Source organism: Panicum virgatum, chromosome 5K (assembly GCF_016808335.1).
Source record: "Panicum virgatum strain AP13 chromosome 5K, P.virgatum_v5, whole genome shotgun sequence".
NCBI classification, from domain to species: Eukaryota; Viridiplantae; Streptophyta; class Magnoliopsida; order Poales; family Poaceae; genus Panicum; species Panicum virgatum.
Genome location: NC_053140.1, coordinates 43,462,121 through 43,487,122, shown reverse-complemented (window position 1 = coordinate 43,487,122; position 25,002 = coordinate 43,462,121). Strand labels below are relative to the sequence as shown.

Here is a 25,002-nt window from a genome sequence, read left to right as displayed (position 1 = left end):
ATACAAGAAACAAACGAGTGATGTTCGCAAAATGAAGCATGTTTAGAGCGAGTTCTTACTCCCTTGGAAGGACTACCAATGATTTGACCAATTGGATGATCCTTGGAGATGCGATCATGCTTCACTAGCGGTACTTGCGTTGATGCTTGTTGGGGTGGATCATGAGTGACTTGTGCTTGTGGTGGAACACTTTGCTCTTCTTGTTCTTGAACTTGGGTTGTTGGTGTTGGCACATCTTCTTGAGGTTGTGTATCATCTTTTTCTTAATCTTTATCCACTTGGGGCGCCGTGGAGGTGCTTGGTGTAGATGAGGAAGGTCCTCCCCCTTGATCATTGTCTTCATGCACCTGTAGCAGCACCGTCCAAATTAAACCGGCTTAAATGCACTAACCATCATCTTAATACTTAATCAAGTTACTGTGCACTTAAAACGGTGTAACCTGACAGACTGTCGGGTAAAATCCCGATTAAACTACTGTACTCCAGGATCACAATTGCACTTAGACCCGTACGAAGACGAGCACAGGTGTTACCAGCATACAGAAATCTTCAAATTAATTTACAACACAGGTTTTACATAAAAGGTTTAAATACAAACAACAGAGTTCAAACGCACAGCGGAAGTTTAAAACTAAGTTCGAAATACAATACGATAGCTACGACGACGATAAAAGGTGAGCTCCACATCCTGCCCACCGATGTGATGCTAACCTGTCCAATCTTCACGGGGAAGACGGGGCCCACTCGACGGTCCAACCTGGAGGAAATGGCTGTCCAATCCAGGACGCACAGATCTCCTCGAAGTCCGCAGGGACACAACCTGCTCAGAGGGGTTACAACAACAACCCTGAGTATACTAATACTCAGCAAGGCTTACCCGACTCTGGGTATACTTAGCCCATTACCTAGACATGCAAGGCTTTTTGGTTCTGGAGTTCTTTTGCTGAAAAGCCGCTAGAAGTGAATCCTTACTTTCAATGTTTTAGCTCCGGTTAGCACATCAAGTATTAACTAAGTTCGCCTAATCATCTAGAGCACACATGGTAGATCAGATTAATCTTCAGAACAACAGATATAGCATTCCATCATTACTTTTCAATACTTATTCCACTTCTTACTACGATGTGACAAAGAGATCAAGGCTCTCATAACCGCGAGTCACGGCGAATCGATCCGATTTAACCTTGCAAGGTGGACCTAACTCACACGACACATGTAAGCCCCGTCGGGCCACTCGCGTCAACTGTTTCCACATTACCACGGCATCTGAACTACGCCTGCTAAAACCCAGGTGATGGGCCCCTCGCAGTGAACTCCCGGAGAACCCGGAGGCGGCATCCTATCCAACACCCACCAACTCCCACGCCCAGCGTAGCATGGCGGAATTCAAATCACCGCTGTAAGGTGGTACACAGCTTACCGGTTTCGACTACCTCCTACTTCCGGTATGTGGTTAGTACTGTTCAATCCTCGATCAGCACTGCCAACAACGGAACGGTCCTCAATCGACACAGGCGGAGCTAACTTTCCATCCATTCCATACCAAAACCAACTCATTTCCGCCCGGTCTCCATTTCTCTTTACTCAACAATTCATTTCAAGCCAAGGCTTAAGGGATCAAGATCCTAAACTCGCGAGTGACAGCAATCACTCGACTTCTACCGAAATCCTATTTAGCAAAGCATTTCTATCGACACCTGCATACTAGTATAGGCCCACGGTACCTAGGGAACATGCATACTATGGTTCCATTCAACTCCTAGAACATAATTGCACAATACTTAAATAAACATTGAATAATTTAAATTATGGTTATGCTCCGGGGCTTGCCTTGCAGGTCAGCGGGGTTAAATAGGTCTGCTGGAGCGTGCTCAACGGCGACCTGCTGCTGCTCCTCTGCTCGTGGCTCCTGGACCGGCTCAACGATCAGCTCGTGGACAGCTTCGTTCGTGGCGTCTACACGAATAAAAATATGTCATGCAACAATTAGAACACAGCGCAAAGCATAAGCACATAATGCGATGAAACGATTAACTCAAATTAGCCTGAAGCGTTTCCTGCCAAAAACGACTGACAACACTTAAATAACGAAAAGAGCAGCAAAACCCTAACTTGCAAACATGATCTAGCAACACAATTAATCAGTGTAATGTGAAGACGGTAAAGCATGCCAAAGAATTTTTCCAAAAAATAATGTTATAGAAACACATTTCCTTTATCCCTAGAAAAGGAAAGCAAACACTAACAGATGCACAACCAAGCACAAAGGCTATGCATCTGAAAATTTTACCGTGGATTACACATGCAAGGATAAAGCTACTGCAAATTTTTCATAAATTTTAGAGTTATAGAACAAGTGGTACAAAATTAAACTAGCTTTAACACAAACTGAATTTTCATCACAACAAAAGTGACAATTCACATGAACCAGTATTTTTCCTCTGAAGATCATGATTTTAGAAACCTAACAAAATTGGGTTTGCAATTTTTGGATTTTTCTACAAATTTTGATGCCATTATGAACTTTTCAGCCAAACTAAAGAAAAACAACTGAAAATATTAAAAGGGGGGGGAGGCTGACAGCCGGGCCCCACTTGTAAGGGACCCAGGCCCGCTCCAGTCGCCCCCTTCCCCTGCTTCGTCCGCGCCCGCGCGCCACGGCCGTGGCAGGCGCGGCGGCCAGGGCAAGGCGCGGCGGCATGCGCGGGCGGCGCTCAGCGCGTTCCGCGGCGGCGCGGCTCCGATTCGACGGCGGCGGCGCCGATTCGGATGGGGAAAAGCTCGGGAAGATAGAGGAGGGCGCGATTGAGCTCACCGGGGGTCGATTTGGGGCGGAGGATGGCCGGAAGGTGGTGCTCGACGTGGGGTGGCGAAGCTCGGGGCGACGGCAATGGTGGCCACGGTCTGGAGCTCGACTTTGGCCGGGGTAGGGCACGGCCGCGCTCGTGGAGGGATGGAGGAGCTTCGGGGCGGGGTCGCGCAGCTCGGAGTGCGACGGATTGAGGTGGGGCGGCGAGGGTTGGCCGGAGCGACGAACGACGGCGATGTCGCTCGGTTCTGCTCGCTCGCTCGAGCTCGACCTAGCTCAGAGGAAGAAGGAAGGAGGATTGGGACGGCACGGGAAGCTTCGAGGCGACCGTGAGAGGAGAAGAGCGGCGTCGGGCGCGATTGCCGACGCGTGGACGCGCTCGCCGGCGTTCAGTCGCCGGTATGGGCGCGAGCGTGCACAGTGCTGAGCACTGGAGATGCACTGTTTCTTCGTTTAATGATTTTGGCTCGAATTTGAACAGTTGAAACTCCAAATTTCATATGGGAACATGAAATTTGGCCAAAACAAAAGTTGTAGAGGAAAAGAAGATCTACAACTTTCGTTTTGGGCGAAAGTTGATTTGGAGCTCGGAACAAGGACAAAAACGAGATCGAACACAGCTAAGTGGATGTTTACTAAGCGAACGCGATTAGCGTTAACGACGAATTTGAGTGCACGATTAGCGAGTTAACTCTTGATTAGCGAGACGATTAACACAGGGGTGTTACAGCCTTCCCCCCTTAAAGGAATCTCGTCCCGAGATTCAGGCACAAAGGAAAAAAGACAGGCAGAAGGGGTTCGAAGTTGTAGTACCTGGATGAGTGTTCAAAAATTCCGGATACTTGGATTTCAGAAATTCCTCCTTCTCCCAAGTCGCTTCATCTTCGGAGTGATTACTCCATTGAACTTTGTAGAATCGGTTGGTTGTGCGACGAGTAACTCGATCCTTGCGATCGATAATCTTGATAGGATGCTCAGAATAGGTGAGATCAGACTCTAATTGAATCGAGTCACTTGCCACAGCTTCAGTCGGAACTTTAAGGCACATTCTGAGTTGCGATACATGGAAGATGTTATGAACTGCAGAAAGATTCGCTGGAAGATCCAACCGATAAGCCACAGGACCGCATCGTTCCACAATTGGATATGGACCGATGTAGCGGGGAGCTAGCTTTCCCTTTATTCCAAACCTTTGCACACCTTTCCAAGGTGATACTTTGAGATAGACGTGGTCACCGACCTTAAAGACGAGTGGATCTCTTCTTTTATCTGCATAGCTCTTCTGTCGAGATTGCGCAATCTTTAAGTTGGCTTGGATAAGGCGAACTTGTTCTTCGGCCTCTTGAACCATGTCGGGCCCAAAGATTGTTCTTTCCCCGGTTTCAGACCAATTGAGAGGTGTACGGCATCGATGACCGTATAAGGCTTCAAATGGAGCCATTTTGATGCTCTCTTGATAACTATTGTTATAAGAAAATTCAGCTAATGGCAAACATTGATCCCATTTCTGTGGATAGGTCAAGACGCAAGCACGGAGCATATCTTCCAAAATTTGATTTATCCTCTCGGTTTGGCCGTCTGTTTGAGGGTGATATGCAGAGCTGCGAATAAGATGCGTTCCCAAGCAAGCATGTAATTGCTCCCAAAAACGAGCAACGAACTGAGTTCCACGATCGCAAATGATAGTCTTTGGCACACCATGTAAACATAGTATGCGATCCATGTACAATTCCGCATATTGCTTAGTCAAGTACGTCGTCTTAACTGGGAGGAAATGTGCCGACTTGGTCAATCTATCCACTATAACCCAAATAGAGTCGTAACCCTTTTGAGTTCGAGGTAAGCCGACGATGAAATCCATACTTATATCTTCCCATTTCCATTCTGGAATACTCAAGGGCTGAAGAGTCCCAGCTGGTCTGAGATGACTGGCTTTAACCCTTCGACAGATATCACACTCTGACACATACTTGGCTATTTCTCTTTTCATCCGAGTCCACCAAAATCGTTGCTTCAGGTCTTGGTACATCTTGTTGCTACCCGGGTGAATTGATAATCGTGAAGTATGGGCTTCATCAAGGATCTGTTTTCTAAGCTCAAAATTCTTAGGCACTACTAGTCGGTGCTTGAACCATAACACATTCTCATTATCCTGGTGGAAGCAATTCACTTTAGGGTCTCCTTCTGATAGTCTTCTCTGAATTTCCTTAACCCCCTTATCTTGCTTTTGTGCCACTATGATGAGATCGCGAAGAGTAGGAGTAAGCTCTAGATGAGCCAATGTGCCATGTGGTACGATACTCAAATTCAGCTTTTCCATTTCAAAGCAAAGAGATTCGCTTAATGGTATAGCTGAGATGCAATGACAGTGAGCTTTGCGACTCAGCGCATCGGCAACTACATTCGCCTTGCCAGGATGATAATGCACTTCGAGTTCATAATCTTTAATCAATTCAAGCCATCTTCTTTGACGCATGTTCAAATCAGCTTGAGTGAAAAGATATTTGAGACTCTTGTGATCCGTATAGATGTTGCACAATGAACCTAAAAGATAGTGTCGCCAAATCTTCAGTGAATGGACCACAGCTGCTAATTCAAGATCATGAGTGGGATAGTTTTCTTCATGACGCTTGAGTGATCGAGATGCATAAGCAATCACTCGGTTCTCCTGCATCAGAACACAGCCAAGTCCTGTGCCCGAGGCATCACAGTAGACATCGAATGGTTTTGTAGTATCTGGTTGGGCCAAGATTGGAGCAGAAGTGAGAAGTGTTTTCAATTTCTGAAAAGCTTCCTCACATTGAGCACTCCAATAGAATTTGACACCCTTCTTAAGAAGTTCAGTCATTGGCTTCGCAATTCTGGAGAACTCTGGGATGAATCGGCGATAATACCCAGCTAAGCCCAAGAAACTGCGGATTTCAGGAACTGAAGTGGGAGCTTCCCAATCGAGTACATCCTGTACTTTACTGGGATCCACAGAGATGCCCTCAGCAGATATGACGTGACCGAGGAATGGTACTTCCTTCAGCCAAAAGTCACACTTGCTGAATTTGGCATAAAGCTGGTGCTCTCTCAGACGCTGAAGTACTATATGAAGATGCTGGGCATGTTCTTCCTCATTCTTGGAGTAGATCAAGATGTCATCAATGAAGACCACGACGAACTTGTCTAACTCCGGCATGAATACCGAATTCATGAGGTACATGAAATAAGCGGGAGCATTGGTTAATCCGAAAGACATCACCAAATACTCATATAAACCATAACGAGTAGAGAAAGCTGTTTTTGGTATGTCCACCGGTCTGATTTTTATCTGATGATAGCCAGATCGCAGATCTATTTTTGAGAATACCTTAGCTCCGGCTAGTTGATCAAAAAGAATATCAATACGAGGAAGTGGATATTTGTTTTTGATGGTGACTGCATTCAGCGGTCGGTAATCCACACATAGCCTCAGCCCGTGATCTTTCTTCTTTACGAACAGAGCCGGACAACCCCAAGGTGAGGTGCTCGGTCGGATATAGCCTTTATCCAGCAACTCTTGTAACTGGATTTTTAATTCAGCTAACTCACTGGGAGTCATTCTATATGGCCTTCGAGATATGGGGGCTGTGCCAGGCTGTAACTCAATGACAAACTCAATATCCCGATCGGGAGGCATACCTGGCAAGTCCTCCGGAAACACATCGGGGTATTCACAAACCACTGGAATTACCTCTAGGATTTTCCCCTCAAGATGGTATATGACAGTGGCTGGAATTGCATGCTGGGAAAGATGAATTTCCATAGAACCATACATGGAAGAGTTGAACTGAAGAACACGAGAAGATGTATTGATGATAACGCCATGCTTCTTCATCCAATTCATTCCAAGTATGATATCTATCCCCTGGCTTGGAAGGACAATGGGAGTGAGTGGAAAATTTTTCCCACCCAAGGTAAGGGGAACATTTCGAACTACTTGGCCAGCATTTAATCGGGTGCCAGGTGTCTGAATAATGTATGGTCTCTCTAAGCATGTTACTTGTAAGTGAAGTCGTGTCACACATGCTTCACTGATAAAGTTATGAGATGCTCCAGAATCAAATAGCACAGTAACAGGGCAGTGATTAACGGAGAACGTACCCGCCATCACTTGGGTGCCCTCCGGAACTTCCTCCAGAGTAGTGTAGTTCACACGACCAGTCTTGGCAGGTACAACCTTCTTTTTCTGATCCTTCTGGCTGGAACCTTGACTCAGCGCAGGAGTCTTGTAGTTATTCTGCCGAGGTGGCAGACGGCAGTCACGTGCAAAGTGCCCCAGATTACCACAATTATAACATGGGTAATTGTTGGGGCGTGGAGCTTGTAGCATTAGGGGCCTCTGCTGCTGTGTCGTAAAACGAGGTGCCCATTGCTGCTGTTGCTGGGGTGGCCTAACGACCCAACGGCCCTGCTGTGGAGAACGGTTTGAAGCCTGCTGATTCCCTGTCTGAACCAGCTTGTATCTCTGGGGTGCATTGCTGGAGGATCCAGCAGGTGCTTTTCTCTTCTTATCAGCTTTGTGTGCCAGCGTGGCATCTTCCTGCGTGATGGCCTTATTAACCAGATCAGTAAAGTTATTGCACGTGGTGAGAGCTAGCTTATCCTGGAGCTTTGTACTAAGTCCCCTTCTGAAGCAATCTTGTTTCTTCTCATCAGTGTCCACATGAAAACCACCATACTGGGATAGCTGGTTAAAGGTCTGAGCATATTGGAGTACGGTGTTGTTCCCTTGCTTCAGGGCTAGGAACTCTGCCATCTTTCGCCTCATTAAGCTCGTAGGGATGTGGTGAGCTTTAAACGCTGCCACAAACTCATCCCAAGTGAGACGTGTACCAGCGGGAAGTAGAGCCTTATGATTGACCCACCATATTTTCGCAGGTCCTCGCAGCTGTTGCGCTGCAAAAGCGGCTTTGTCTATCTCTGTGCAATTGAGGATGCTGAACTTATCCTCAATGGTGCGAATCCAGGCATCAGCCTCAAGGGGATCATCGGCCTTGTGGAACAGAGGTGGCTGGGTGGCCAGAAAACCGACATAGTCAGTTTCTGCTGGTGCTAGCGGGGGAGCATGTCGACCTCTGCCGGCATTGACCTGGGCTTGCACCAGTTGCCTTATCAACTCCGTCTGCTCGTTGCGGTCGGCGATAAGAGCTGCAACAGCTTGAGCCAAAGAGGGAGGTTGCTGGGGCAGTGCCTCGTGATTGTCATTGTCATGATTATCACCCATCTGCAAAAAGAATCATTCCCCTGGTTAGCCATTTCGCTAGCAAGACTAATCCATGCAAGTAAAGAATGTGCATATATAATATGAACACACGGCATGAATCATTTCTCTCGCGAGATGGTTCACCAAGGGAATTAAAATTTACTTGCTTTGGTTGAAAATGCATCAACACAACAAGTTTCATCCAACGTAGCTCTAACGTATGCAAAACTGAACCTCGCTCAACAATGTTTCAGATTCGAAGACGATCAAACACAACTCAAATCTGAAAATTCACACACTGACAGAAAAGATCATTACGGGAGTAAAATTTACAATAAGCAGCCACGCTGCTTCAGCTGGAACTAGATTCAGTACAAACCAAGCCGTGCTACGGCAACAAACTAACATGGGAGAAGGGTTCACAAACGACCCTACAACACACCACTACGGGGTCGTACACGACCCGGCTACACACCACACTAGTGAGGGGTTATCCTACATGACTCGAACTACCGAGCCACAAAAGAATTCTCAACCCAAGGTTAGCCTAAAGCTCTATGTTGGTCATCCTACCCAACTATCCTACAGTAAGGCTACACTGCAAGGGGAGAATCAACACTATCCATCCACGTCCTCACGGAGTCCCAGGTCCCGACTCGACTCCAGACACTCCCTCGATCTCCTCAGGGTCCTCTTCCTCTTCTTCTTCATCTGGCTCCTCCTCTGCTGCATCAGCCTCCATCTCTGCTGCTGCCTGCACCTGAGCCTGGGCGTCCTCAATCCACTCCTGGGCCTGCTGAAGCTGCCCCTCAAGGTGCTGCACCATCTGAGTCCTGTTCTCTAACTCCTCCTGCAACTCCTGAATCCTGATCTTCCTTGCTCTAGACTTGGCCTTCAGGGTCTTGATCTTATCCTGAGTACCGATCATGTGCTGCTCATGGAGGTGAGCCTCTCGAGCCTTGCTCCTGCATATCGCATTTTCCTCACGAAGCTGCTCATACATGTTGCTCAAGGCTGAGGAGTAGCTGAACGAAAGTGCTGTCCTGACGCTGTAGTCGGGCATCATGATGTTCAGGTTGCGGTTAACCCGATCTGCATAGGCCTGAGTGGTCTCATCCCTCAGAGGAAACACACTGTAAGGAGTATCTATCACCTCTGCATTATGCTTCTCTGAGAACTCCTCAATAGCCCTCCTAGCTGCAATCTCCCAGGAGTCTGCCAGCTTCCTACCATAGACAGTGAGCTGCCACGAGTCCCAGTCCAAGCGAGCGGGGCACGCAGGAATCTTCACGATCATCTGACAGCGCTCAGTGCCCAGCAAGCTAGACTCGTGTCCGGAGTACTGTGGGGGCTCAGTGTAGTTAAACGCCCTGAGCATCTGCCACAGCAGACGAGGAAAGTGGCCGGTGTGGAGGGCACTGGAATGCGCCCAACCCTCAGCGTCCACGATCACGTGCGTGAAGCTAGCCATCTGTAAGAACACATAGCGCTGACGTAAGTGACAGTTTTCAAAAGAAACAGGTTTAAACTTGGCAACGCAACACAAATAAATTTTTAAGAACACATAGTAAAAACATGGTGATCCAAATAAATTTTTGCGAAGCGTAACCAAAAGCGACAAAACAAACAACAACTCAGGAATGAAAGGTGCATGCCACGTTCTAGCGTTTCTCACCCAAACAAGTACCAAAATATGGTATACGAGAACAATCGGTGGCACAATTACGTACTCTCCCTATATATAGACTAGTCGTTCCTACGATCAAGGATTTTATAACGCTCTTACGTGGTTAGTTTCCTGCAGAAGAACACAGAGACAAATATAATATCCATTTCTGGACCCTTCGTGCCAGCACACACGAACGGCCCCCATGTGTCCTACGCCACACGGGTAACGCATATGCAGTTTCCCACATATTCACACATACATTACCATCCACTATAGAGATGGCACCCAGACGTTCGACGCTGAATGGGCAGCGCTGCATACGTCACAACAACGTATTCACTTCCCGTACACTCGCCTTACGGGACATCCAAGGGTAGACGTGTCCCAAGGGTCACGGTCATGGCCAACCGCATGACAGGTTTACATCTCGTAACATTGCCTTACGAAATGGCCGTGATCACAATCACACGGCGTGAAATCCGCACTCCATATCAGGCGGCAGATAGCGACAGGCTCGTTTGAATCGAGCCTTATCACCTCCTCGTATGCTCAACATACGGGACCCGCGCACGTATGAAACACGTGGGCTATTCTAAGGACTACCAGAATGCTTACCTTGCTTACCTCAGCGTAGGTGCGTCGTTACCGAAATAAGGTTTAACAAAAAGGAAAAGCTGGAAGTGCTGGAATAAAATAGATACTTAGTTGCCACCTAACTTATATAAAACATAATTAGGGCATACGAACTATCTATTCTATTCCTTAGCGCATCTAGCGTCAACTTTTCGAAAACCCGAAATCGTTGCAAGGTAGTCACCCCAGTGCAATTTAGAGCTCTGATGCCAGCTGTAGCAGCACCGTCCAAATTAAACCGGCTTAAATGCACTAACCATCATCTTAATACTTAATCAAGTTACTGTGCACTTAAAACGGTGTAACCTGACAGGCTGTCGGGTAAAATCCCGATTAAACTACTGTACTCCAGGATCACAATTGCACTTAGACCCGTACGAAGACGAGCACAGGTGTTACCAGCATACAGAAATCTTCAAATTAATTTACAACACAGGTTTTACATAAAAGGTTTAAATACAAACAACAGAGTTCAAACGCACAGCGGAAGTTTAAAACTGAGTTCGAAATACAATACGATAGCTACGACGACGATAAAAGGTGAGCTCCACATCCTGCCCACCGATGTGATGCCAACCTGCCCAATCTTCACGGGGAAGACGGGGCCCACTCGACGGTCCAACCTGGAGGAAATGGCTGTCCAATCCAGGACGCACAGATCTCCTCGAAGTCCGCAGGGACACAACCTGCTCAGAGGGGTTACAACAACAACCCTGAGTATACTAATACTCAGCAAGGCTTACCCGACTCTGGGTATACTTAGCCCATTACCTAGACATGCAAGGCTTTTTGGTTCTGGAGTTCTTTTGCTGAAAAGCCGCTAGAAGTGAATCCTTACTTTCAATGTTTTAGCTCCGGTTAGCACATCAAGTATTAACTAAGTTCGCCTAATCATCTAGAGCACACATGGTAGATCAGATTAATCTTCAGAACAACAGATATAGCATTCCATCATTACTTTTCAATACTTATTCCACTTCTTACTACGATGTGACAAAGAGATCAAGGCTCTCATAACCGCGAGTCACGGCGAATCGATCCGATTTAACCTTGCAAGGTGGACCTAACTCACACGACACATGTAAGCCCCGTCGGGCCACTCGCGTCAACTGTTTCCACATTACCACGGCATCTGAACTACGCCTGCTAAAACCCAGGTGATGGGCCCCTCTCAGTGAACTCCCGGAGAACCCGGAGGCGGCATCCTATCCAACACCCACCAACTCCCACGCCCAGCGTAGCATGGCGGAATTCAAATCACCGCTGTAAGGTGGTACACAGCTTACCGGTTTCGACTACCTCCTACTTCCGGTATGTGGTTAGTACTGTTCAATCCTCGATCAGCACTGCCAACAACGGAACGGTCCTCAATCGACACAGGCGGAGCTAACTTTCCATCCATTCCATACCAAAACCAACTCATTTCCGCCCGGTCTTCATTTCTCTTTACTCAACAATTCATTTCAAGCCAAGGCTTAAGGGATCAAGATCCTAAACTCGCGAGTGACAGCAATCACTCGACTTCTACCGAAATCCTATTTAGCAAAGCATTTCTATCGACACCTGCATACTAGTATAGGCCCACGGTACCTAGGGAACATGCATATTATGGTTCCATTCAACTCCTAGAACATAATTGCACAATACTTAAATAAACATTGAATAATTTAAATTATGGTTATGCTCCGGGGCTTGCCTTGCAGGTCAGCGGGGTTAACTAGGTCTGCTGGAGCGTGCTCAACGGCGACCTGCTGCTGCTCCTCTGCTCGTGGCTCCTGGACCGGCTCAACGATCAGCTCGTGGACAGCTTCGTTCGTGGCGTCTACACGAATAAAAATATGTCATGCAACAATTAGAACACAGCGCAAAGCATAAGCACATAATGCGATGAAACGATTAACTCAAATTAGCCTGAAGCGTTTCCTGCCAAAAACGACTGACAACACTTAAATAACGAAAAGAGCAGCAAAACCCTAACTTGCAAACATGATCTAGCAACACAATTAATCAGTGTAATGTGAAGACGGTAAAGCATGCCAAAGAATTTTTCCAAAAAATAATGTTATAGAAACACATTTCCTTTATCCCTAGAAAAGGAAAACAAACACTAACAGATGCACAACCAAGCACAAAGGCTATGCATCTGAAAATTTTACCGTGGATTACACATGCAAGGATAAAGCTACTGCAAATTTTTCATAAATTTTAGAGTTATAGAACAAGTGGTACAAAATTAAACTAGCTTTAACACAAACTGAATTTTCATCACAACAAAAGTGACAATTCACATGAACCAGTATTTTTCCTCTGAAGATCATGATTTTAGAAACCTAACAAAATTGGGTTTGCAATTTTTGGATTTTTCTACAAATTTTGATGCCATTATGAACTTTTCAGCCAAACTAAAGAAAAACAACTGAAAATATTAAAAAGGGGGGAGGCTGACAGCCGGGCCCCACTTGTAAGGGACCCAGGCCCGCTCCAGTCGCCCCCTTCCCCTGCTTCGTCCGCGCCCGCGCGCCACGGCCGTGGCAGGCGCGGCGGCCAGGGCAAGGCGCGGCGGCATGCGCGGGCGGCGCTCAGCGCGTTCCGCGACGGCGCGGCTCCGATTCGACGGCGGCGGCGCCGATTCGGATGGGGAAAAGCTCGGGAAGATAGAGGAGGGCGCGATTGAGCTCACCGGGGGTCGATTTGGGGCGGAGGATGGCCGGAAGGTGGTGCTCGACGTGGGGTGGCGAAGCTCGGGGCGACGGCAATGGTGGCCACGGTCTGGAGCTCGACTTTGGCCGGGGTAGGGCACGGCCGCGCTCGTGGAGGGATGGAGGAGCTTCGGGGCGGGGTCGCGCAGCTCGGAGTGCGACGGATTGAGGTGGGGCGGCGAGGGTTGGCCGGAGCGACGAACGACGGCGATGTCGCTCGGTTCTGCTCGCTCGCTCGAGCTCGACCTAGCTCAGAGGAAGAAGGAAGGAGGATTGGGACGGCACGGGAAGCTTCGAGGCGACCGTGAGAGGAGAAGAGCGGCGTCGGGCGCGATTGCCGACGCGTGGACGCGCTCGCCGGCGTTCAGTCGCCGGTATGGGCGCGAGCGTGCACAGTGCTGAGCACTGGAGATGCACTGTTTCTTCGTTTAATGATTTTGGCTCGAATTTGAACAGTTGAAACTCCAAATTTCATATGGGAACATGAAATTTGGCCAAAACAAAAGTTGTAGAGGAAAAGAAGATCTACAACTTTCGTTTTGGGCGAAAGTTGATTTGGAGCTCGGAACAAGGACAAAAACGAGATCGAACACAGCTAAGTAGATGTTTACTAAGCGAACGCGATTAGCGTTAACGACGAATTTGAGTGCACGATTAGCGAGTTAACTCTTGATTAGCGAGACGATTAACACAGGGGTGTTACAGCACCTCTTCCGGCTTGATATCCCCAATGGACATCTTCTTCAAAGCTTCATCGATCTCCTCATCACCTATATTTTCATAGCCAACAACCTCCTCTTGGGAGCCATTAGATTCATCAAACTCCACATCACATGTTTCTTCAACTAACCCGGAGGTTTGATTGAATACTCTATATGCTTTGGAGTTTGATGCATAACCAAGAAAGAAACCTTCATCACATCTACTTTCAAACTTACCGAGCCTTTTCTTCTTATAGATGAAGCATTTGCAACCAAAGACCCGAAAGTATGATATATTTGGTTTCTTCCCGGTGATGAGCTCATATGGAGTTTTCTTGAGGAGTCGGTGAGGATACACTCGGTTGGATGCATGACACGCCGTGTTGATTGCTTCCGCCCAAAATTTCTCGGACGTGCCATAATCATCCAACATTGCTCTCGCTAGGGTGATGAGAGTCTTGTTCTTTCTTTCCACCACTCCATTTTGTTGAGGCGTGTAGGTGGCGGAAAACTCATGCTTGATGCCCTCTTCATCGCACCATTCTTCAATCTTCATGTTCTTGAACTCGGTGCCGTTGTCACTCCGGATCTTCACAATTGGGGAGTTGTACTCCCTTTGAGCTCTTCTTGCAAATGTCTTGAAGAGTTCCGGAGTTTCACCCTTATCGCCTAGAAACATAACCCAAGTGTAACGTGAAAGATCATCAACGATTACTAGGCAATAGAGGTTACCACCAATGCTCTTGTATGTAGTTGGACCAAAGAAATCCATGTGTAGTAGCTCGAGCGGCTTGGAGGTAGACAACATCGTCTTGATGGGATGATGTGTTGCAACTTGCTTCCCGGCTTGACATGCTTTACATAGCTTGTTCTTGTCAAACGTGACATCCTTCAAGCCGGTGATCATCCCTCTCTTGTGGGCTTTCTTGAGGTTGCTCATGCCAATATGAGCAATTCTTCTATGCCAAAGCCACCCAAGATAAGACTTGGTGAAGAGGCATGTCATGGTACTTGTTTGCTTTGAAGAGAAATCCACCAAGTAAATGTTGCCATGCCTAAACCCCGTGAATACCAATGACTTGTCTTTTTCATGAGTTACTACAACACCATTCTTGTCAAAGGCACACGTTAGTCCAAGATCACACAATTGAGCAATTGAAATAAGATTAAAACTAAGTGCTTCTACAAACAAAACATTAGAAATAGATAAATCTTTAGAAATTGCTATTCTACCCAAATCTAAAAATTTTCCCCTTGAGTTATCACCATAGATGACGTGTTCATGATCGCCGGGGTCTTCAAGGGAGGTGAACATGCTATCATTGCCGGTCATGTGTTGAGAGCAACCGCTATCAAGTACCCAATGTTTTCCACCGGCTTTGTAATTCACCTACACACATGAGAATTCACTTTTGAGTTTTAGGAACCCAAACAAGCTTTGGGCCTTGCACATGTGTGACAAGAGCTTTTGGGACCCAAAGTTGCTTGGGGAGCTTCTTCTTTGACTCCTTAGTGAGTTTGCCAATGAATTTGGCCTTCACCTTGCCCTTCACTTTACTCAAGAGAAAATGGTTATTTTCAAACATTGAAGAGTAATTCTTGGGTAATTTAGGAAGAGGACGTGATGGTAAAGTGCACTCCCTAGTGTGGTGCCCGGTGACTTGGCAATGTTGGCAATATGATCCAACTTCCTTGATGAAGCTAATCTTGATCTCCGGAGAAGGAGTAGTAGCTATGTTTGGCTCCGGAAATGAATCAAGACCTCTCTTGCCATAGTCACGGGCATTGTTGAAGAGAATCTCTTTGTGGATGTATTCTCCTCTTGAGAGCTTCTCCACACTACTCTTGAGGCTTGCAACTTGATCCATCAATTCCTTTTCCCTAGAAGGTGCAAGCTCGGGCAAAGCATTAGTAGCATTTGCATTAATGAGTAGGTCATCACATGAAGTAGAAGCATTGACCTTCTCAATAGTTTCATGAGCAAAGTTCTTAAGACTTGGGTCAATTGCTTCATAGGCAAATTCAAGTTCTTGATACTTGTGAGCCAACTCCCTATGCTCTTGTTTAAGCTTTTTGTGGCTCTCTTCAACTTGCTTAGCAAGTACAAGTGACTCATTGTGCTTTTTGAGCAAGTCATTGTCCTTGCCAAGCAAATCGGAGTGGGCAAGCTCTAACTTTGCACGAGTGCTCTCAAGAATCTTGACTTTGCCCTTTTCCCTCTTGATGACGGATGTATACTCATTAATGAGGTTAGCAAACTCATTAGGGTCAAGCTCATCATCACTATCATCTTCACTCTCACATACCTTAGAGTTACCTTTGGCCATGAGGCACATTGGAGGTGGAGGTAGTGATGGTTCTTCATTTGTGAGGGCGATGGTGACTATGTCTTCTTCATCACTTGAATCTTCGCTTGATGAGACATCGGTCACCCACTCTTGTTTTTCCACCAAGAAGCTTCTCTTGGTGTGCCCTTTCTTCTTTGGGAAGAGCTTGGTCTTCTTGTCATGGCTCTTTTTCTTCCCAAGTCTCTTGTTTTTGTTCTTCCTTTCTTCTTCTTCATCATCGCTTGAATCATGGCGATGCTTGCTCTTGTGATCCTTGTTTCTTTTGTCCGGCTTGGGGCAATTTGGACGGATGCGACCTTTTTCTCCACAATTGTAGCAAATTTTGTTCTTCACATCCATTGGCCGGAACATTCCCTTCTTAGAGTCAAAGTTGAACCCCTTCTTGTTGATCTTGTCATTCAAGCGGGTGAACTTTCTCATCATAAGAGCAAGTTCTCCATCATCTTCAACATCGGATGAGCTTTCATGATGATCATCTTCTTCATTGTTTGAGCTTGAATCTTGCTTGATCATCTTGAGCTTGCGGGTTTTGTTTGCCTTGGTCTTTAGAGCAATTGATTTGCTTGAAGTTGGCTCTTCGGTCATACCAAGGATACTCATTTCATGAGCGCGAATTTCGCCCACAAGCTCTCCCACTTCCATTGTATCAAGATTCTCCTTTTGAAGCATAGCATTGATAATGTTGTACTTGGGCTTCGGAAGGAGCATGAGAATCTTGCGGTTGATGGAGCCACTGTCAATTTTGGAAACTTCAAGAGCATTAATGTCCTTGACAATGACATTCAAGCGAGAGTACATATCATTGCAATTTTCATGAGTTAGCATTTTAAAGGAATCATACTTAGCTCTAAACAAGTGATATTTTTGCTCACGAACTTTAGTGGAGCCTTCATGAATTTCAATGAGTTCCTTCCAAATATCACTTGCTAAGTCCATGCCATTAACTCTAGCAAAGACTTCCTCACTTATGGCCTCGAAAATTGCATTTCTAGCCTTGGCATTCCATTTTAATTGTTCGGTGGTGGGAGTTCCGGTGAACCCGGTCTTAGTGGCCAACCACACTTCGGGGGCAATCGCATCAAGATATGCGGCCATGCGAACTTTCCAATAAGCAAAGTTCTTGCCCTCGAAGTGGGGCGGCGAACCACCCATCTTGGTCATAGCTCTAGGCGGTGAAGCCTAATGATCCAAATGAGCAACGAGGCTTTGATACCAATTGTAAGGATCGATGGACCAAGAGGGGGGGGTGAATTGGGCCTTTTTCAAATTCTAAAACAAAGTAAAGCAACCTTAACCTATGCAATGCTAGTAGGGCACCAATTCACCAACCGGATAACTAAACTCTAACACAAGCTAAGAGAGCTAAAACAAAGTAAAGCCTAGCAAGGTAGAGCTAAGTTATGATCTCTAAGTCAAGCACATGAGTAAATTGCATGAAAGAAAATGCTTGAATAAAAGGAATGGACAAGAGAACCGGATTTTTTTCCCGTGGTATCGATGTGTTGGCACACACCCCTAATCCACGTTGTGACACTCACAAAGAGTATTGTCACCTCCCAAGTCACCGAGACGAGGGCGCTCACTAAGAGTCTCCGTTCACCATCCCGGCGTGGTGGAGATCAAGCCACGTACAATCTTCTTCTCCGGGCTCCCACAATCCTTAGCAAGCTCCGCGAGAAACACCTCGATCACCAAGATCGCCTAGGTGATGCCAATCACCAAGAGTAACAAGCTAAGGCCTTCACTTGAGCAAGAACCGATCACCAAGAACGGATGCACACTAGCTTCTCTCTACTCAAGTCCTTAATCTTGCTTCTTGATTGATTGAATGCACAAGTATGTGAATGATGAAGCTCAAGGTGGCTCTTGACTATGGTATGAGTGTTGGGATGTTGCCTGGTGTCAAGAGTGGGCGAAATGACCCATTGGAGGGGTATATATAGGCAGCTCACACAAATAGAGCCGTTGGAGAAAAGCTGCCAGAAAACTGCGTAGCGCCGGTTAATCCGACGTACCCCCCATTGTCATCGTCGGTTTAACCGGTGAATGTAAACTGCCTCTTCTGAAAACTAGCCGTTACAACTGGGGCAGATTAACCGACGTAGCATCGGTTTAACCGGTGAGTGTAGTTGTCCACTGAACCACTGAAAAACCAAGTCTCTGGACAACTGCACCGACGTTAACTCAAACCTATCGTCGGTTTAACCGGTGAGTACAACTTTTAAATTCCTCTGAAAAACCATCTCACTGGTCAATTGCACCGACGTCTTGATTCAAACAGCGTCGGTTAATCCGGTGAATAGAACTTGAATTTCCCTGGAAAAACCAACTCTGGACCATGCACCGACGTTAAATTCAAACACGTCGGTTTAACCGGTGTATTGAATTTGTCCAGACTCTGCTGACTTCGTTTAACCGACGTATAGAAAATTGAGAGCGTCGGTTAAACCGGTGTATAGACTTTTTCTGATTTTGTCTTTTCTGATTTGAGTCTTGAATGAAATCCAAATATTCTTGAGATATAGTTTGAGAACCACTTATTTGAACTTCTAGAAACCTGAGTGTCCATAGTGTGCATCCATTTTCAAATGATCATGTCCATGCTCAAGTTACTTAGCCTTAACCCCTCTTAATAGTGCGATCACTATAAAACTATAAAACCTATACTAACCTAAGTGTCCTTCTCAACCTTGTGACACTTAGGACTAGAAAGATCCTTAGCCTTGACATATATAAGTTGAAAACCGAGATCGCCTTTTAGAATAACCGAAATTGAGGGGCCTCTTTTGACATATGACCAAATGAGCGATAATGATCTATTAAGCTGCACAAACTCATTAGTCACAATAATGGTTGTCATAAATCACCGAAACATACCTTGAGGGCCTAGATGCTTACACCGTGCATGCCGCCGCGAGACACACCAGCTGCTCCACCTTCAAGTCCAGGAGATAAAGCCGGTTACGGGAACGCGTTACCTTGGCGAGAAGACGTCGTTCCCGGTCCCTGATGCTCAGTACGCCGGCCTTGATGAGCACCTCCGACCCGCGCTCATCCAGCTGCCCCAAGCTCACGATGCTTGAGCGCAGCTGGGGGATGTAGTAGACGTCCTGGAGTGCGCGGTGCTCGCCGTTGCGGCACCTGAAGAGGACCGTGCCCTGCCCGCGGATGATGACCCGCGAGCCATCGCCGAACTTGACCGTCCCGGTCTTGCTTTCGTCGAGGTCGGAGAAGGCGGCCCTGCTCCCCGTCATGTGGTTGCTGGCCCCAGAGTCCAGGTACCACCTCTGCTCCAGCTCGTCGCCGACCGCGCCCAGCAGCACCCGCGCCTCTGGCTCGTCAAGGTTGACGGGCTGCGGCGCAGTCCTCTGCTTCGTGTCCGCCTCCTCTGCTTTGCCATCCTGCAGCGCGCAGTACTGCACCATCAACAGTGCGTGGTCGTCGTCACTATCTTCTTGAGCCAGGTGGGCTTCCTCCTCCTTTCTCCTTCCGCTTTGGGCACTCCTTCGCCCAGTGCCCGGTTTTGCCACACTTGCGGCAAGCATTGGGGTCGAGATTCTTCTTCTTCTTCCCCTTTCCGCTCGGCTTACTGCGCGCCTTGTTGCCGCCGGCGTTCCAGCCGCGGCCGGAGGAGTTCTCCCCAGTCCGCCGCTTCGTGCGCGCGTTCCACTCCTCGTTGAGCAGCAGCTTGCCGCTCTCCTCCTTCCGCTCCAGCGGCGCATCAGAACGCCCTTCGGCCAGGCGAAGTCGTCCGACGACGTCCTCGAGCGAGACCTGGTCCAGGTCCAAGGTGGCCTCGATTGTACACGCCATCTGGCTGTACTTGGTCAGGCACGTGCGGAGCAGCTTGCAGACGACGTCCTCCTCCTCCATCTTCTTCCCCAGCGTTGCCAATTGGCTCGCCAGCGACTGGAGACGGAGTGCGAAGTCCCCCACAGCCTCGCCGTGGCCCTCTTGGCTCGATCCGAGCCAACGCGGAACGAAGCAAGCATGTCCCACGCCTCCTTCGCCGTCTGCTTGTTGCCGATGGCCTCGTGGAACTCTGGTGGCGTGGACGACAGCAGCGCGTCCATGGCCTGGACGTCTTCGTCCTCATCTTTGGTGCCGACGTCCACGGCCGTCCAAAGCTTGCGCGCCTTGAGCCGCCACTTCATCAGCACCACCCACTCGCCATAGTTGGTGCGAGTGAGCTGCGGCCAGTCCCGCGAGCTCGTCTCCCGCACCGTCCTGATCACGACCTCCGAGGCGCCCTTGCCCTTGTCGCCTGCGCTAGTCGCCGTGGTGTCTTCGCCAGTCATCGTTCAGCCGCTGGGCCGGAACGACAATGTATGGCTCTGATGCTACGTGTTGGCCCCTGGAACCCAAGGACCAGGTAAGCAACACGCTCACCTCCCTCTCCCTCACCTCAGTTCAAGGTTAAAGAAGAGCTGAGCTCCTCTGCACACACACGCACACTGCTCTCTGCGTTGGCTGAGAGCTGGACACTAGGATGTGGCAAATGAACTGTCTTTTCACATTGCATTGCATTCATATTTATACACAATTGCTACCTACTCTAAAGTACAACAAGGTATGGCTGAGTACAGCCCCACTACTCTAGTACTGCTCAGATCATGCCACTAGCAGCATGGCTGATGACTTCTATCACTATTTGTACAATAGTGGCCTAGTGCCATAAGTCAAGAATTGCTGCAAGCTGCTGCAGACTGCCTGCTGAACCTTGACCAAGATTAAGAGTGGGCAAGCAGCAGATTATGTCTCACAAGAGCTGCTCTTAATTGTCATAATGTCCCAATAAAATTCTCCAATGCTGCTAACCTATAGCCCTTTGCCTTCAAACAACAACACTTCATGTTCGCTGGCATGTATTTATACCATCTTCTGCCACCTATTGGTTTTTAATTGTTGCACTATTTGGCACTTTAGTCTTTCATGGCCATTGTCGTCACTGACTTCCTCGTTGTATCACATGCTACAATGCTAATGCCCCGTATAGCCTCTGGTGTTAATTCTTCCATATAGCTGATTGCCAAGTGCTTACTAATTGATTGCAAGAAGCGCAACACACACACTTGTAATCTTGATATTATTTCTTCCATGCTTTACATTCACATCATGGAAAATGTACATTCAGTATTATTTTCTGACCTCATTTCCAGAAATGCTATTTGTTATGGCAAGTGGAGCCGGTCCAGGGCCCACGCGGTACTGTAGCGCGTGAACAGTACCGCGTGAACAGTGCAGGGAATAAGGTTTAGTTGGGTTTGTTAGGAAAGAGATAAGTTAGATTGATTCGGTTAGGATATTGCTTAGGGGTCAAGTCAGTCGTCTTTATAAAAGAGACTATGATGTATCAATCAGAGACAAGCAAGAAGAACCCTAAAAGTAGTCAGAGCCTCCAAGGGAGGGCGACGAACAGCTTCTTCGTGCTATCCCTAGATCTACCATAACCGCGTGGGCGACGAACAGTGTCTCATCCTGTACTGCAGCCGGCCGCGCCTTCTCCGCTTGCATCGGTGGCGCCGGCCCCATCTCCACCAGGGGACCCGCTGATGATGCCACCGCTGACGCCTGCACCAACGTCGGCCGCCGCCGTCGATCCGCTCGTGGGAGGGAAGCAGCAGTCCCTGCCATCATGGATCCGTCGCCGCCAGTCTGTCGCCGCCTGTTGCCGCCTTCCTCGGCGGCACAGATCCTCGTCGGCGGCGTCCCCGGCCGTTGCGGATATGGCTGCCCTGTCCGTCACGGCGTCCATCCTCCATCACGGTGGATCCATCCCCGCCCATCCGCGGCTGTCCGCACCTATCCGCGCTCGTCGCGCGGCGCCCGTCCGCGCACCTCCATCCGTGGCCGTCCACGCGTCGTTCGCGCACCTCCGTGATGTCGATGTCGTCGTGGCTGACGCTCCCCCTAATGTCGATGAAGGGAGTGATGTCGCGGTCGTCATGGCCGGGGACGTCGAGGCCGGAGGTGCTGGTGGCAGTGTCGTGGGGGCCTACACCAGTGCTGGTGTTGTTGGTGAAGTCACCAATGGAGAAGATGCAGCGGCCAGGATCTGGGACGGCGACTGTGGTAGAGACGGCGCCGCTGCTGATGGTGCTGCAGATGCGGGTGTCGGTGGGACTGCTGGCGACAACAATTGAATTAAGGTATCCCGCAGCCCCCTTGCAGATGCATCCATGGTAGACCCAAATTCGAGTTGAAGGTCCTTCACGAATCCCGGCCACCCTTGTAAACCCCAGGATTCCAGCATCACGGTGTACCACTCGTTGGCATACCCAGCCAAATGATACACGGCAATCCACTCTTTATTCTCCTCTGTCTGGTTGTCTTGGAAAAATTGCTCCAAGTTATTGAGCCACGCGTTCAGGCTCCCCTTTCCATCAAAGAATGGGATCTGCGCAGCCTTGATTATGGGAAGGTCGGCTTGCAGCTTGCTGCCGGCTCACCACTCCTGGAGATCAAAGTACCTGTTGGCAGCCATTGGTTAGGGGCTTTGGCTAGCAGATGCGATCTGGGTGGATCTTGGGATGGGAATTGGGTGGGAGAACAGGAACAAAATCAATCTAATCCCGTGGTAGATCTAGGGATAGCACGAAGAAGCTGTTCGTCACCCTCCCTTGGAGGCTCTGACTACTTTTAGGGTTCTTCTTGCTTGCCTCTTATTGATACATCATAGTTTCTTTTATAAAGACGACTGACTTGATCCCTAAGCAATATCCTAACCGAATCAAACTTATCTCTTTCCTAACAAACCCAACTAATCCTTATTCCCGGCACTGTTCACGCGGTACTGTTCACGCGCTGCAGTACCGTGTGGCCCGGGACCGGCTCCACTTGCCATAACATATTCTTGTTCTAATAGTTAGAGTGGTGCAGGTGACTCGGAGAAACTAGTCAAAGTATTATTTGAGCTTGCAAGGCATCATGCACCATCTACCATTTTCCTTGATGAGATTGATGCTATTATTAGTCAACGTGGTGAAGCTCGTAGTGAACATGAAGCTAGCCGGAGATTGAAAACTGAGCTATTAATACAGGTAGCTTTCTTTGATATTTACATATTCTAAACTGAGCTATGAATCATCTTCCATTGAGAAATGTGCGATCTTCTCAACCATAAATTGGTTACAAGCAATAACTTTAAAGGAAAGGTAATCAACAACTGAGTGTTCTGGGGCTCCTCAACACCAGAATTCTGGGGTCTCAGATTTGTGCTCGACTCAAGCCATGTCTGTGTGATTTTCACTGCTATTGAAGCTGCTTTCATCTTCCTCTACTCCGACAATGGTCTGGCAAGGTAAGGGGTTAGGGGTTTTGGGGGTGGGATTCTCACTGGAGATGTGACCTTAGAGGAACGTGTGGTGGCAGGGCGGCCCGGTGGATGCTGCCGGCTGCAGGCGGTAACGGAATGCCGGTTGGGCAGTGCCTGGGCTTGGGAATCACGGCAAGCCAGGTTAGCTCTGTGCTGGGTGGCGGCGGTCAAGAGCCGCCGGATACAGAATGTGGTGGCTGGAATGGGGGCAGGGGCGAAGCCAGCTACGATGGTCACCGGGGTCTATATATTTTTGCAACGGGGTCAGTAACGTAAAAAACTGTGATGAACAGTGAATATATATAGAATTGCCGGACTTTCATCGTGGTTGGCTGACCCCGATGGCAAGCTGTAGCTTCGCTCGATGGTAAGAATGTGAGATCAGCTCGGCACCATGGAGGAATCAGTTGAGAAAGAAGAAAGGTTGGAGGTAGAAGATGAACATGCACCGATGGATAATCTAGTGGTCACAAAAATCAAGTACCCACAGCCCTCAAAACACGAATTCAGAGTAAGAGACCAATAACTCCATGGAATCTACAAAATCTGGAAAACAAAGACATTACACCTAACACATGAGGATCATCTAGCATCTGCAAACTTTGCAAAATTGACATGCTCAAATACCCTTGACTTTCTTTAACTTCTTTAATTTTGTGAACAAGTTGTTTCATTACATTCTGATTTTTTGCTGCAGATGGACGGGTTGACTAAGACAGATGAGCTTGTCTTTGTTCTAGCGGCTACAAATTTACCATGGGAGTTGGATGCAGCAATGCTGCGCCGGCTGGAGAAGCGTGTATCCTTTCTAAACAATCTTGTATTTCAGATGTTAGTTGATTTGCAAATGTGCATTCATATTGCCACATGATTTCCTGTAGTTTTCTGAATGTGTGAGCTACTTAATTTATTTTTCTGGAGTATAAATATTTACACTGAACTGTAGGGGGTCAAGCCTCTCGATTTTTTTTTCTTTTTCCAGAAAAATTTGCTTTGTCTGACAAGCCTTCATGGCCAGATAATCATGCACTTTTACAGCATATACAAATGACCACTGGCATTATTGTATAATGCCCTCCTTAAATTGTTTTGTTATCCGAAGTCAACAGTGTTGAATAATGGACTGCATATACTCCTTTTCCAATTATTCAGTTATCTTTACAACTTCCGAATTCCGATACAACCGATTCTTTTGCCACCATTCTAAACAATGTTCGTTTGGTTGCAATCAAGTGAAACTGTAGTACTCAGCAGCCACAAGAATGCTTATGTCAAAGCTCAATCTGCATGGCAAATCTGAAGGAACATTTTTCCCTAACTTGTCAATCAGATTCTTGTACCATTGCCAGAGCCAGATGCTAGACATGCTATGTTTGAAGAGCTCCTGCCATCTGGTCCTTGCAGAATGGAGATTCCCTATGATGTTCTTGTGGAGAAAACTGAAGGATATTCTGGCTCTGATATTCGCCTTGTGTGCAAGGAGGCAGCAATGCAGCCCCTAAGACGGTTAATGACAGTTCTGGAACGCAACCAAGAAGAGGTCCCTGAGGATGGTATGTGACCTGTCCGTAACTAGTGTCTCCTTACTTCTTTTAAGC

General features: G+C 47.7%; 1 protein-coding gene across 4 annotated transcripts in view; it reads left to right on the top strand.

Moving 5' to 3' along the window:
- The window catches only part of LOC120707578 (katanin p60 ATPase-containing subunit A-like 2), a 40,206-nt gene that overhangs the window by 13,774 nt on the left and 1,430 nt on the right, over window positions 1-25,002 (top strand). For all 4 annotated transcript variants that reach the window (XR_005689031.1, XR_005689032.1, XR_005689033.1 and 1 more), the window contains exons 8-10: window positions 22,969-23,129; window positions 24,102-24,203; window positions 24,735-24,957. Coding sequence is in view for 1 of the 4 variants with exons in the window: in XM_039992496.1 (XP_039848430.1) it covers window positions 22,969-23,129; window positions 24,102-24,203; window positions 24,735-24,957 (486 nt within the window). In the remaining 3 variants the exon portion in view is untranslated. The remainder of the gene's footprint in view (window positions 1-22,968; window positions 23,130-24,101; window positions 24,204-24,734; window positions 24,958-25,002) is intronic.